We start from the raw sequence: 15,297 nt of genomic DNA, 5'->3' as shown, positions 1-15,297 counted from the left end.
ATTCACCTGGTCAGTCTATGTCAATGGTTCCCAAACTTTTTATAGTCCCGTACCCCTTCAAACATTCAACATTTGCCATCATTGTAAGCCTGCCACACATACGATACATTTATTAAACATAAGAATGAGTGAGTTTTTGTCACAACCCGGCTCGTGGGAATTGACAAAGAGCTTTTATAGGACCAGGGCACAAATAATAATATAATAATAATAAATAATTTTGCTCTTTATTTAACCATCTTACATATAAAACCTTATTGTTCATCGAAAATTGTGAATAACTCACAACAGGTTAATGAGAAGGGTGTGCTTGAAAGGATGCTCATAACTCTGCAATGTTGGGTTGTATTGGAAAGAGTCTCAGTCTTAAATCATTACCCACACACAGTCTGTGCCTGTATTTAGTTTTCATGCTAGTGAGGGCCGAGAATCCAGTCTCACATAGGTACGTGGTTGCAAAGGGCATCAGTGTCTTAACAGCACGATTTGCCAAGGCAGGATACTCTGAGTGCAAATTTTCACAGAACCGCTTGTTGTAATTTCGATAAGGCTCTCTTGTTCAGATAGCGGTAAGTGGACTGGAGGCAGGGCATGAAAGGGATAACAAATCCAGTTGTTTGTGTCATCCGTTTCGGGAAAGTACCTGCGTAATTGTGCACCCAACTCACTCAGGTGCTTCGCTATATCTCATTTGACATTGTCTGTAAGCTTGGGTTCATTTGCACACAAAAAAATCATACAATGATGGAAAGACCTGTGTGTTGTCCTTGTTAATGCAGACAGAGAAGAGCTCCAACTTCTTAATCATAGCCTCAATTTTGTCCTGCACATTGAATATAGTTGCGCAGAGTCCCTGTAATCCTAGATTCAGGCGAGAAAAAACATCACTCAGATAGGCCAGTCGTGTGAGAAACTCGTCATCATGCTAGCAGTCAGACAAGTGATAATACAGATCTGGGCCCGTATCCACAAAGCCTCTCAGAGTAGGAGTGCTGATCTAGGATCAGTTTTACCTTTTAGATCATAATGAAGAAGAGTACAGATGTAGGACCTTAATTCGATCACTCATTTGTTGCTGAGAATTTCAAACTTGTAGTGTATTCAAGGTTTAAAAAGGCTTCTAAAGTGTGTAATTTCCACTTTAAAATGTCAGACTTGATTTGCCCTAGGAAAAATGTATCAACCCCTCAAACTATTTCCATTAATTATAATACCCATAATATTTCACATTTCCTCTTGCTGCAGGATTGTTTCCCTGCTGTATCAAACTGGCTTAATTTAAGATCGTACATCTGTATATGGACAGGTCGGGACCCGCTTTGTGGATACGGGCCCTGGCCTGACACTGACCTGACCATCTGTCGATCTCTCGCTCTCTCTTTCATTCTCAATGACTGTGATAAAGCTAAGGTTATTACACTAGCATAACACAGAGGCTGGTCTTTTTATTGAAATCAGACAGATTTTCGTGGACAATAACTTATAAAACCCTCAGGGCCAGACGGATGTTGTACCATGTGTATTTGGGGTTTGTGTTTGCTCTTCTGTATGTGGTTTCAATAAAACCCCAGGCAGCTTCCTTCGATCAGAGCTTCCTGAATCCCAAGCTTTCATGGGCAAGCCCCTTTAGCCCTCAGCGCTGGCTCTTAAGGCCAGATAACAGTTGAGATGGCCATGCCCCCGGAGGCTGGCCTGGCCTCTCCCTTCCTGGGCAGGACCGATGGCTATCGCTGCCTGGGCACCGACCACCCCCAGTCAACAGGACAGCCTCAGCTATGCAGCTATCATCTCCAAACCCAAACACATCCAGGCCACAAACAACACAGCAATGTGGAAATAATATCCCTCTGACAAAGGCATTAATTTGAGGAAACACAGACAGACCTTTACAATCCACAGGACAAGAGTGGCCTACATACTATTCCAGGTCTACTGCAGACGAGTTTGTGCCCATTCCTAGATAGAAACCATCAAATATGAAAATGATATTGAAAAAACAACCGGCTATGGACTTTTATTGATTTGCTACTTTCCAAACCCACCCCCACTTATCCTCTAATGCTCTCTCGTCAGATGGAAAAGATGCTACGAAGATTGGAAGGCAATCTCTGCCACATGCTTTCTTCCATAATGCATGGCGCCCGCCGCCGCAGTCTGCCAAGTCTCTCCCTGCCTCAGGCCAAAGTTGGCATTCACTCCTCCATCAATGACCCTTTCACATGGAGCAGCGTGGGGCTTGGGTGCGGCCGGTCCCCGTTCTGGGAATGGAACAGTGAAGCCTTCACATCAGTGGAAAGAAACTGTAGCCTTCCTTAACCCGCTGCAGCTCAACTCAGAGGTGGCATCTAGCTCATAGGGTAGGGACAGGGAGGACAATCCCAGAGTTGGGCAAGTTACGCAGGAGTGAATCAGTTTGGAGTCTTACCTTTGCCTCGCATTTCTTGTGAGTGGCTGTTTTACACACTGGAGAGAGAAGGATGAGAATGGAACAAAGGGAGACAGAGAATGGAGCAATTAGTCAGCTTCCATCATCCAGGTTAATTTTGTGTATTTGATGTAGCATTGTTAAAAACATGATCTAACTGAGCCGAGCTCCCTAGACAATAATCAGCTTACAGTCAGGAGGATGTTGGCTCTGAGAGAGACAGCTAGCTAGAGCTGACAGGAGTGCCAGCTGAACAGGATCCTCCATGGAGGAGGGTGGAGAGAGAGGGAGAGAGAGAGAAAGCAGGAGAGAGAGAGTCGGAGAAAGAGGGAGAGACTCACCTCGACAGAAGGACCCTGTGCTGTCCACACTCTGATGACACACCCCACACTGACGCCTCTTCCTAAAGGTCTTCTCCTTGAAGACATGTGGCTCTTCCTTGCCCGTCTGTGAACACACAGGTACACACACAGTCATAAACTCAGTACTTAGGGAGTAGCACAAACACTAGCAGGTTGTGGATGGTTGGTCCTATAACGGAGGTAATGTTCTAGTAACACGCCCATGATCCCACTTTGTTTCACAACATGAAATTGGCTTTGAACATGAGACTGCAGGGGGATGGGAGTTACACATTTCATGGCATGGTATTTAAGCCAATGTAAACAAATGGTTGCTCTGCTCTTACACACATTCACACACCCTCTCTCCCTATGTCGTGAACTAAGGAAAGAAAGGATGGAGAATGTTTGTGGAAAAAATGAAGGCATAGAAACACCCACTCAGATATACTGAGGGCAAATCCACCAGTTAATGTAAGCCCTCAGAAGTGTCCATGCATGGCCGTGTGTCCATGTTCATGTGTGTACAGTACAATCTATCTACTGCCTCAAAGCCTGTCTGTTTTCATTGGTCCGGAAATCAAACTGAAACATATAATGAACCTTTGTTACAGCAGTGTGTGCTTTTCCTCTTCAGTAAAGGGGCTGTTTGCACACTTTTCCATTCTCCTTTCCCGCTACGACTGGGCACTATTTGGACAGCTGGCAGGAGACTGTGCTTACCATGTTCACTACGCAACTGTGTGGACACCCAGGGCTGGCAGCCCTCCCCCCCCCTGCCCACCCATGGCCCCACCTCACCACTGACCCCAAGCATACCAGGCATGACACTAAACAACTGTCCCTGTCTGTCTGTCTGCAGCCATGGAGTGGACCGGGAACATAGTTTAAATAGAGACATTAATTAACTTCACCGCAAGCCTACTGTTGTATGTGAGTCAAACATTGTAAGCAGTTTCACACATACTGGGCATGGTTTCACAACATCTTTGCTAAAGACACGATCACTTTGCATGACAGACCACCTGGCAGACAGACAGAGAAACAGACGGACGGACTGCAGCGCCTGCATACCCTGGGATGCGTTCAGAAAAAGGTGCAGTGTACTGAATGTTGCAGAGATAAAAAGCTGACATGAATCCTTACTTTACTTGTCAGAGAGACATTTCAGTCATTGTGAACACTTCACAGCATTGTGCAAAACTGAACACGGACCTGGATACTGACATAAGCACAAGCAGCCGGCCACAGTTGGTAAACACTCAGTTGAAACAATGTGCAAGTTGGGTCCTTACGATGACAATTAGGTGTAACAAACGAAAATGTCCCCCATGTGAGACGTGTCGCATGGATCCTTCTGTATGACATACCGTAATTTCCGGACTATAAGCCGCAACTTTTTTTCCCACGCTTTGAACCTCGCGGCCTAAACAATGACGCGGCTAATATATGGATTTTTCCCGCTTTCAATTTTTTTTTTCTTCAAAATAACATTCTGTGACGTGCTCAGTTTTTTGCCGGCATGACGCTTTCATTAGACCAATGAAATTGCCGAACGGGTTAAGGTCAAACAACTTTTTTGTTTACTGTTTAGATTAAATCGAGCGCTCTCAAACTTCCCATCATTCTGATTACGGTAGTCATTTTGTCACCCTCATCATGGCAAAGACACGGAGAAATGCATATGATGCAGCTTTCAAGTTGAAGGCGATTGATCTGGCTGTTGGAAAAGGAAATAGAGCTGCTGCACGGGAGCTTGGTCTTAATGAGTCGATGATAAGACGTTGGAAACAGCAGCGTGAGGAATTGCAAAAAGACAACTAAAGCTTACTGCTAATTTTTTATTTTTGTTACAAGCCGTGTTTCGTTAAAGCCTGTGTAAAGTTCATTTGTTTCAATGTACCGGTAGGCACCTGCGGCTTATAAACATGTGCGGCTTATTTTTGTTCAAAATAATATATTTTTTTATATTCAGTGGGTGCTCAATAGTCCGTAAATTACGGTAATAGGAATGATTGGCTCTCTTTGGATAATCAGCTGCCAAATGAGAGCTGTGAGGACAACATGGAGGGAAAGAGAGATGGGGGGGAAAGATAGATAAGGGTATCTAGTGAAACTGCTACCCTTTTAGTTAAAAAGGTGCTATGTAGAACCTATTCGCTGTCCCCATAGGATAACCCTTTCAAGAACGCTTTTTGGTTCCAGGTAGAACCCTTGTGGCTTCCATGTAGAACCTTTTCCACAGAGGGTTCTACCCAAAAGGGGTTTACCTGTAACTAAAAAGGGTTGTATCTATAACCAAAAGGGTTCTCCTATGGGGACAGCCGAAACCCCCTTTTCAAAGTGTACACAGCAACTTGAAAACTTAGACTGGTTGAGTTGATTCAAACCAAATATCAGGGTTTTCCCTCCGTCTTTACAAAGTTTGTCTGTGGTTTTCATGATTTTTTGCTCTCCAGTCATTGGTTTACATATTTGTTCAAAAACATGCTAACATTCTCCTCATACTGTACTTTATTTATACAAACATTATTTATTATTACAAGTTCGCAATGTTCACCAACAGGCTATATATCCCATTCACCTTCATGGCAAAGTATGTCTAAAATGGGCATGCATAACATCTTACCTCGTTAGCCGCCCAAATAGAACTTCAGACTCTGGGGTAAAAAACAATTGCAGACAGTTCTCTGTTACAACCCCTCCTCTCCTAAAAACACCCTTCAAGTACACACCAGTGAGCTGCTACCTCACAAACCTGACTGTTTGTGTAGTCAGTCAGTGTAATGGGACAACCTTTATCGCCAAGTCCCTGTGTCTCCCGTCTGCTCTGGGACAGCCCCCCCCCCCACCCCCCAGGCTTCAACAGCAGTTCAGCACACAAAAGGGTTCTGTTCTCCTATTTTTATGTCGTCCAGCCCAGAAAACCAGAAGTTCCTTAGTCAAAGAACCGCTTTTTGAAAAGAAATCCCTCCCTTTCCTTCTCCCTGTCTACCAGAAGCCCCCAGAACAGAAGCGTGATTGAAGGGAGGAGCCAACCCATACATACAGATGCTACACACATCCATCCCTACAGACCCCCTGGATGCTCTGACTCCCTCTTCCCCTCCAAAAATAGGTTGATATTTAGTTTACACAATGATGGTTATTGTGTGGCACTCTCTCTACCGGACTGGACCCACTGACCCCAGGCTAAAGCGAGGCCAGGGGCCCAAGGCAGCTGGACTATAGAGATACTCCATAAGGGTAGGTCTTCTCTTGGGTTTCCCTTTAGACTCCAATATCTAAACAACTGAAGCTGTATTTGGACCTGAATGTCAACTCCTCTGATGTTGTGGCGCACTGGCTGGATGAGGGGCACCAGCAGCTGAGGGAGAAGAGTTGAAGGAGAAGAGCTGCAGAGCAGCTTAGAGTGTTCACTGTTCAGTGCAAGAGCATCATACTTTATGTGCCATCTGGTAAAATTATTACGGTAGCATAATAACGTTTGTAATATGCCATCTTCTCTCCACTATGAGTCTTTGTGACTCATATTGTTACAGGGGTTGTTTGTGTGGGTCTGCAGTACAGTCCCCCTCCCTCGATTAAAGCCAGTGTGTCACAGATGGAGATCAAGTGTGTCTGTGTGTGTGCGTAATTGTGTGTGTGTTCTCTCTGTATTCCCCTTCCCTTAATAGAAAGTCTAAAGATGCGGATGTGTGTGTGTCTGTGTTTGAATATGTGTGGACGTGTGTGTGGATGTGCACGCGTGTGTGCACGTGTTTGTGTGTGTGTGTGTACACATGTGTGTGTGTTCTCTGTGCAGCCTCCGTCCCTTCCTCCACAGAAGGCCAGTGTGTCTCAAAAGGGTGGGACAGGCAGTGGAGGGAACAGAGACAGCTTGTTCCAGTGGTGAGGTCAGCGCTGCGCCATGACACACTTCCTGTGTAGCCCTCCTCACTGTTTTAACCTCTGGTGGTCAGCCACACTGCTGCTGCTGTCGCTGGCTAGGGTCCTCTCCTCTCCTCTCACATTCCCAATCCTGATCCTGTTGTTCAGGGGCCGTTTTCATATCTCTCAGATTAGGACTGCTGATATAGGATCAGGTCCCCCCTGTCCATTGTATTCTTATTCATTTTGATCTAAAATGCAAAACAGATCCTAGATAGGTAATCCTACGATGAGACTTGGGCTGGTTCTACTTTGTCTCTGCTCCTTTCTCCCTCAGAGTCTGAACCACAACACTGTGCTGCTGGAGTGGGCCCTATCTATCAACTGATAAATTACATGCTCAGGCCACTGCAGTACACAGCAGCGCCAGTCTATTAGCAGTAACATGGTTATCACTGCCAAAGGAAAGATTGGACAATGTTATCGTGTTACCTATTCACTGTGGTTTCCCTCATGTTATTATGTTCAGACCGCAGGGAAGAAACTTTTGACATGGGAATATGATATTGGAGGAGATTGATTGCATGATACATAAAGCACACATCCACGTCTCCCCCTCACACACACACACACACTGTACACAACACATGCAAGAAAGCACACACACACACACACACACACACACACACACACTACCTGGTTTACCATCACCACCTGGTTATTAAAATTGACATTTGTCATTAAGTTCACACACCCGCAGACAGACAGACAGACAGACAGACAGACAGACAGACAGACAAACACACCTACCTCTAAGGAGATCAAAATACACTTTCACAAAATCATAATAATGGTAAAGGATTGGGAAGTTGCTATGACGCAGTAATAAACACAGAACACATTGGGATGGAGAGACTGGAGGGGAGGGGTGCGCATGGAGTCATATGATCCTTTAACCACTTTCCTTTTATGCTTTCTGTATCAGACCTGCAAGAATACTGCACAATTAGCCTGCTATGACATCGGATTATACTGTAATTGGGCAAATAGACTCCACTAAGGCGAGGATATTAATCTCATAGTAAAACCACAATATTAGTAGTCTAGAATTTCAATTGAGTATAGTTTACCAGAGGATGATTACTCTGTGGAAGAGTCTCGAACATCTCATTCAGTCGGACAAATAACCCTGTCCGATGTGCTGCGGTGTAACTTTTGGCTAGCGGGGTGTACTGTCAAAGAACAAGCGAGTTTGAAAAGGTGACTAATCCACTAATCTAACAGCGCAAAAACATTTACAGAAAAGGAGAATTGTTTATTAAAAAAAAAAATAACAGCACTGGAACATTTGACAAGAGACTATAGCTATTGATATCAACATGACAACATTTTGAGGGAGATGGCAAGCGCAGCGTGCGCAAATTAATGGAATAAACTGTCAAAGAAGATGCTTGCACAGTCCCCCACACACCAATGTAACACTTTGATTCCCTCACGAATTTGTATTATTTGATTGATCATAAGTAGTACTATGTAATACTAGTCCTACAATAAAAACACATTTCAATAATAATTACTTTTCCATTATTTTCTTACCTTATTCATTTCTTTTCCCTTTAAATCTACGCCTCGAGGCATAGGTCCGAGTTAGACTTTTTAGTTTCAAAAGTTCTCTTACATCCCTAAAAAGTCCTCAAAACATAGTTTGCAACTAAAGGTTACCTTGTTTCCTTTAGCCTCCCTCTGCTCTGTCGCTGTGGGTGGAGCCATTAAAGGAAAGGCTATTGTGGAATTGAATGACTGGAATTCCACTCTGTGATTGGTCAGATCTGGGAGGGAAGAGTGAAGAAATTTCCCCAGGATTGGTCAGGATTGGGAATTAGATATGTATTTTCTGGGGGCAAGTCAAAAGGGTCCTAACATTGCATGTTAACCATCATGAATTTTCGAAACTGTTATGGTTGTTTTGGTATAATTGTGGTAAGACAATTATAGATCCAAACTTGTAAATACTCTCCAGACACAATCCCCCCAAAAGGCCCCTCATGTGGTTATGTAGCCCTCTCCGACTCTCTCCTCTCTCTCGCACACAGGAACGCACACACACACTTTTTAATGCATGCACACAGGTTGCAAGATTAGACATTGACATAATAAAGGTGAGCCAAACTCGTGTCATGTTACCAATAGCACAAGAGCTACACCACGTGGGGGGAAGAGAGAGGTGCAACAAGTAGGGTGCAAGTGCGTCAGTTCTGTGGCGTAGCACATTTTCACACAATCCAGAGGTGGTCTTGTGAGTTCCAAATCAACCCCTAGTCCCTATTCCCCAGCCACATCTGTCGATCTGAGAGGATGGGATAGATGGGAGCATTATGTCGATATTTCTACCCAGCCAACTAGAAGCCAAGATGAAACTATTAAATGCCATAATGCTCAAGAGAATAGTGATAAATACCAATAATCTGTGACCTTGACAGGATTTAGGACTATTCATAAATAGGAGAGTAAACACATTCTTAGAAACATGACTATGATGACTGAGTATATCTGTGTTCGGGACCTACGTTTATCTAACCACTACATCATTTGAGTGTAACTCACAGGAATCCCAGAACAACACATAGGGTAATTCAGTCCAGCCGTAAAAAAGGCCTAAGCACCATGGAATTTCCGGCTCATGTGAAAACGGAGGGACCAGGGACGTTTATTTGTCTGTAGCTTTTCTCTATTGGAGAGGAGTGGAGGAGAGGGGGAGGGAGGGGGAGGGAGGGGCAGGAAGGCCACAGGAGAGTTTAACAAAATACAGGGGTACTTCCTCGAGCTGACAAGTTGCTTGGAGTCTGGGACTTGGAGAGGAGGGTAGGGTTGGGGGGTTGGGGAATAAATGAGGGATGGGGATTTGATTACAGCTGTTGAATTGGCCCTAGAACAAATGTTATTGTCACGTCCTCAAATACACATAGACATGGATGGACAGCAGGTTGATGTTTATTGTCATGAGTCTTGTCCTGGAGGCAGAACTGAGAGATTTCCCCTTAGATAGACCAGCTGCAAAATTGTAAACATTCATGAAAACAAAAATGTGTTAGGGATAGGCTAGATAGGTTAGCACCGTGGTTAAGGTTAGGGCTAGGTTTCAAATCAGATTTTATGACTTTCAAGCTGTGCCAGTAAGTGACCACTCTGCAGAGCTGCCTCCCGAGGAAGATTCATGATGAAAAACGCTAACCTGCGGATGGACATGTGTAGTTATTTACAAAGAAAGATATATGAACAGAGACAACTACAATAGAGAGGGGGAGCAACAGCTTTTGAACCTCAAATAGGGGGTCGGATAAGCCTGTGTCGAGAGCAAATCAGGCAGAAATGCCTCCCATCATTGCAACTTTAACTGTGCAGAGATACTGAGAAACTGAGTCCGAGTGAGCCTGACTGATCCTCATCAGTACTGAACATATAGAATGATACCTCTAAAATAAAATACTGCTTTTAGCTTAAGTTCACTAAATACAAAGGATATAACACTTTGGGGAATAGGGGAAATGCATGGAGCAACATGGAGGTAAATGGAAAAGGTTTCGAGAGTGGGAACATTGGCCAAGAGGAAATGGGGTGGGGGAAAGGGGAGTGAAGGGGGAGCTGTATTGCTTGAGGAATGATTGTGTAAGACAGCGCTAAGCCAAATGTTGATAAGGTACAGCTGTACAGACGGAAAGAGAGAGAGAGAGGGAGAGAGACTATGAATACATACGCACGAGAGTAAACAAAGCTAGGGTCTCTTTGGGGTTGTATTTATCTTGGGAATATTTACATTCATTTTCCATGAGAGTAATACAATGCTGAATCATATCCCACTTACTTTATGTGCTCTCCCTACCAAATTCCAGCTCATTCCCAAAACATTTCCTACTCTTTCAAAACACTCTTTTGCATACAATATTATCTTCAGAGGTTCTGTTATTTAAATGGGTGGGCCTGGGATTTATTGGGGTGGCAGGTTTTGGAGAAAGGAAAGGCTTTACATTTCCTTTTCCCATTTCTCTACTTTCATCTCATACTCTGCCCCATACACACAAACATTCCTCAAGTACTGGTAACAGTTTTGTTCTAAACCAGAGGAGTCAAGTCTAGTCAAAGCTTCCCTGGGGTTTGACTAAAGTTTGACCACAGATAACAGGAAGTGAGTGAGTTTCCATGTGAGTGAGTTTGTGGTTGTGTGTGCCAGTGGAACAGTGTGTTTATGTGTATTTGTGTCTGTGTCTGAGTGAGCATTATGGATCGTAGAGGCTATTTTTACCCTTGATCCGCCAATGCTCTTTTCTGTGTTGGGTGTGTAGAAAATGCCTGTGGAATATGGTCGCTGTAAGGCAGTGCCAGTTTAAAGTGTCGTTGGTTCTTTAAGGAATTCAAACAATTGTCTTTTGACCTTTGAAGGGATGAGTAATCTGAGCCTGCAGAAACCGCTGTATGTTACATCTGTAACAGGTGGAACAAGAGGGATATCTAGTCATCTATTCCAATCGAGTCACTACAGTGTTGTTGTACTCTATCTTCACATTAAAGAGATGGAGAGCTGCCCAGCTCTGGCTTAGGGTGAGGGGATCATAAACCAATATCACAATGTTCTCTGGTGATCAAGATAGGCTTTGAAAGAGTGAGTATCATATCACGATAGATTCAATCGCCAAGCAGAAATTACACCTCTGGCTTTGATCCCTGTTGTGCATTTAGCTACAGCAAATTGTGTTTTTCTTTTGCTTGCCAAGTAATTGAATACTATAAGCCATTAATGGAGCTTCTCTATGATAACACAGCCAGCCCACTCATAGGATGCACTGCAGCCAGCAGTATAACAAAGTTGTGACGCATCATGACTCATAGCACATAACCCTGTGAGGCTTAAAAACAATTACCAGTATAACCACCACCTTGCCTTTGGCACCCAATAAAAAGCATTGCCATTCCAGCAACAGGAAAACAGGCATCGGCCAGAAGGACACTGCTGTTAAGTGTATTTGTTAAGAAGTCAATGATATCTCTTCCATACTTATCGGTTCATGGAGCATTCTTTGATGTTCAACGGCTGCAGCCAAACCATTCAAAATTAAGTCAAGTTCGTCAGAGGCCACCAATACTGTACAACAGCTCTGTGATAAGTAAATAATCATTTAAATGAATTGGTTGAGAGCATGAAAAGAGGATGATCCATTCTGACTGTAGACTCCAGTTCCCACACCTATACTGACGGGTCAGTTGGATGCAAGACTGACGTCGTCCAGGGGGCTAAGCATTCCCACGCTCCACAGCATGTGCTGTAACCATGGAGACTTACAATAACACTCATGTACCCAAACAGGGTTCCAATTATACACAGACTCTTGGGGGTGCCCAACGTCTCTTTCTTTGACAATTTCCATTCTGATGAGGGGGCCATGATTTTTTATGGGGGTAGCCATCCCTCCATAGCCCTGTGTAACTCAAACCCTGTACCCAAACATGGGCACAGACACCAGACACAACTCAAAGAAACAAGCACGCTAATATACACAGACCAAACACATGCACTCAAATGTATGAGTATATCATGCATGATGTGCAAGGTTTCCTAAAATACAGCTCTTTTGTATTGGAGCAGCTGTGGCCCCACGCATAACCCGAGACAAGCCCACCCAGACACTCACCTTGGTCAGCTTCATTTTGACGCTGTTGGACCTCTCTGGACCTCGGCGCTTCAGTGACCCTCTCACCAAGGGCACAGGCTCCGCTTCCTCCCCACAGCAAGGCTCCGCACTCAGGGCGCAACCCATATAGAGATGTGGGCCCTGGTGCTCTCTTTCTCTCCTGTCCTCTCTTTCCCTGTCCCCCGCTCCCTATACTCTACCAGACACTGTTTTCCTGCGTACTCTCAGGCAGCTGTTTTTGTCGGCGGACGCGAGGCCCTTCCCCTTTTCCTGGCTCCCATTCAGCCTCACGCACACTCGCCAAGGGCCAGAGGATATACGTTCTCTCCCTCCTCTCCTTCTGTCTCACACAGACACATGCATCCCCCCATTTCAAATACTCACATATAGACATACAGTACATATATGGTCTCTCTCCTTCGTTCCCTCTCTCCCAGGCACAAATTGTTACCCTCTCTCTTTCCCTGTAACTAACTCTCTTCTCTCATACGGATATACAATACCTCTCTGTTTCTCCCTCCCTCTCTCGCTCTGAAACCGTCTCTGTTTCCTGCTCACACATACACAGTCATTTTGCCAGACATTGCATGTATTGTCTAGAAATGGGTTCACAAACCAACAAAACCACAATAGTTGCAGTTTGGATGCTCTAAAAGACACAGACCTCTTAGCGTGGAGGCAGTCCCCTCTCCCTATGCTACTTACAAACGTGGAACTTGCAACATCAATTCCAAATACTTCCAGCAGAGTTGAAGTGGTCAGAAGTGCTGCTATGGCCATCCATCTACTCTAAACTTCTATCATTTTGTCTACACCTTAGAGTAGACAAAGTTAACTTACTTTTACCCATTCTCACACTTTGCTACTGCTCCCAAAAGAGGCTCTTTATACTAGAGTGAGAATAACATTAGTATTATTTTTGCTTTGTTTTTTCCTCTGTCTTTTCGGTGTTCTTTGTTTATCCTTTTTCAGAGTGTTTTGGCTGCTGCATGTGAACTCGCAGGACTTGGAGACTGTACCCCTTAAAAGGCAAATTCTTGATGTGCCTCCAAACCCCGTCTCTCACTCCCTTTTCCTCTCTTTTTCCCCTCCTACCTCAGTAGACTGAAAACAGCAGTAGGCCAGGCTATGTCTTGTTATTGTAAATGTGTTGCTCCCTCCAGACGGCCCTTGCAGGTATTCACCCCAACTCTCTTTCCCTAACCCTCTCTTCCCACCCCTACAGTTATGTCTGTTTCCAGATCCTCGTTTGTGTGTTAACAACTGAACCCCTCCTGCTTTAACCACAGTACAATTAACTCCTTTTAATCAACTTACAGCCCTTATATCCTGTGTGGAGCAGACTGATCACAGGGAGAGGGTTTGGATGAAGCTGAGGATCTGTAGCTGGGCTTCCAGACAGTGCTGGTTATCAAAGCATACCAGATACAGTGACACATATAACCATACTGAAAAAACACTCACCATGGGTTTCTATACATTGAAAAATATGACAGAGGAGAGTAAGGACAGACAGAGCGATCATAGAGACCAAATATGGGATGAGAGAAACCCTGAGAGAGAAAGTGCGAGGAGAGCGAGAAAGATAGTCACGACCAAAATTATTGTCACACTTCATAAAAATGAGCAAAAAAGACCATATGAGATACATAATACAAATACTGAGCTATAGTATATTGTATGCAAAAAAAGGGGGCATTTCTATTATTTTATACTAATATAATTGCTCAATATTTGTATTTATTTACAGGTAATAATAAACAATCTAAAAAAGATAGGTGTCAAAATGATTGACACTCCTATTCTTTTTATACTTTCCTTGATATCGGCGCCCATGGACTGCCCTCTTGAATTCAAACCATAGATTTTCAATGAAGTTTGAGTCTGGAGATTGAGAAAGCCATTGCAAAATTTGTACAATAAATTAATGTCAATTTGTTTCCTTATGTCTACTTCTATGCTCCTTTTCAAATTTCAAATGTTGCAAATCAACATCACAGATTTCTGTGATAAAGATTTATTATACTTTCATGATATATTAATAAACACTATATTTTACACCGGTTGTTTTTGTGCATTGTTTCAGCGATGTAAATGAATGAGCCACATTCTCAAAGCTAGTATTTTTCAAATGATTATCAGTGTTAAGGGGCACCCTCCTTTAAACCGACCACTTTTTAGTGTCTTTCTACGCCCAAACACACATTAGCATGAACTCAAATAGAACATAGTTGTCTGCATATGGTAAACCTACATTTTTTTGCCGTTTGACCAAGGACAGATTTGTGCCAAGAGTGTGGGCATAATCCATAAACAGGAAAGAACAAAACATGGGCCATATCACAGACCACAAGACAAAAAGGGAAAGTAACCAAAATGAAGTACTGTATATTCAAGTACAATATGTGGGACTTACCAACATACCAACCAAGGCCAGATATGAAACATAGTAGTGGCGAAAGGTTGTAGTTATGGAAAACAGTGGAGGAAACAGGTACAGAACAAACGACGTGATGGAAATGTGCCAAATAGGAACCATCTTCATGATATTGAGGACACTATTAAGAGTAGTTATTTTTTATTTTTTTGACAATGTATGAGAATGACAAATAATAGGCGGTTAGGTAGGAAATTTAATAGATTCACATTCAAAAGTGACCAATAAAAGTTGCTTTTGGGAAGAAAGTTAAACTGTGACTCCTCAAAGCGGTGATGAGGGTATTACCTTGTAAAATTCCTTTAATTCCAACCTTGAATTCAGATCTGAGGCAGTGTTCCACACATTTCCCATTACTGACCCCCCTTAACCTTGACTGAACACAGCCAGGGGCTTTGTCTCTCCCTCCCAGGATAGGACATCTAGACTTCCCCTGGGGGCGGAGGCGCCTGCTTTGGTATCTAGGAATAGACCATATGGGAGACAAGCAGGAAAAGATGCTGGGAAAATGTCAAGAGTTTAACAGTGACTCGGAGCACA

General features: G+C 43.6%; 1 protein-coding gene across 6 annotated transcripts in view; it reads right to left on the bottom strand.

Moving 5' to 3' along the window:
* tns2a (tensin 2a) overlaps window positions 1-13,206 on the bottom strand; it is a 55,213-nt gene extending 42,007 nt beyond the window's left edge. The window contains exons 1-4 of one of the 6 annotated variants that reach the window (XM_014135671.2): window positions 12,321-13,202; window positions 8,359-8,465; window positions 2,767-2,872; window positions 2,426-2,463 (exon numbers count right to left, since the gene is read on the bottom strand). In XM_014135671.2, coding sequence (XP_013991146.1) covers window positions 2,426-2,463; window positions 2,767-2,872; window positions 8,359-8,406 — 192 coding nt within the window. In that variant the 5' untranslated portion in view covers window positions 8,407-8,465; window positions 12,321-13,202. Of the gene's footprint in view, window positions 1-2,425; window positions 2,464-2,766; window positions 2,873-5,395; window positions 5,612-8,232; window positions 8,466-11,686; window positions 11,710-12,320 lie in introns of those variants that run through there. The other 5 variants (XM_014135670.2, XM_014135669.2, XM_045693314.1 and 2 more) reach the window with 5 other exon arrangements.
* Between the last annotated feature and the right edge of the window lie 2,091 nt (window positions 13,207-15,297).

Source organism: Salmo salar, chromosome ssa13 (genome assembly GCF_905237065.1).
Source record: "Salmo salar chromosome ssa13, Ssal_v3.1, whole genome shotgun sequence".
Classification (NCBI taxonomy): domain Eukaryota; kingdom Metazoa; phylum Chordata; class Actinopteri; order Salmoniformes; family Salmonidae; genus Salmo; species Salmo salar.
This window is presented reverse-complemented; position numbering and strand designations above follow the sequence as displayed.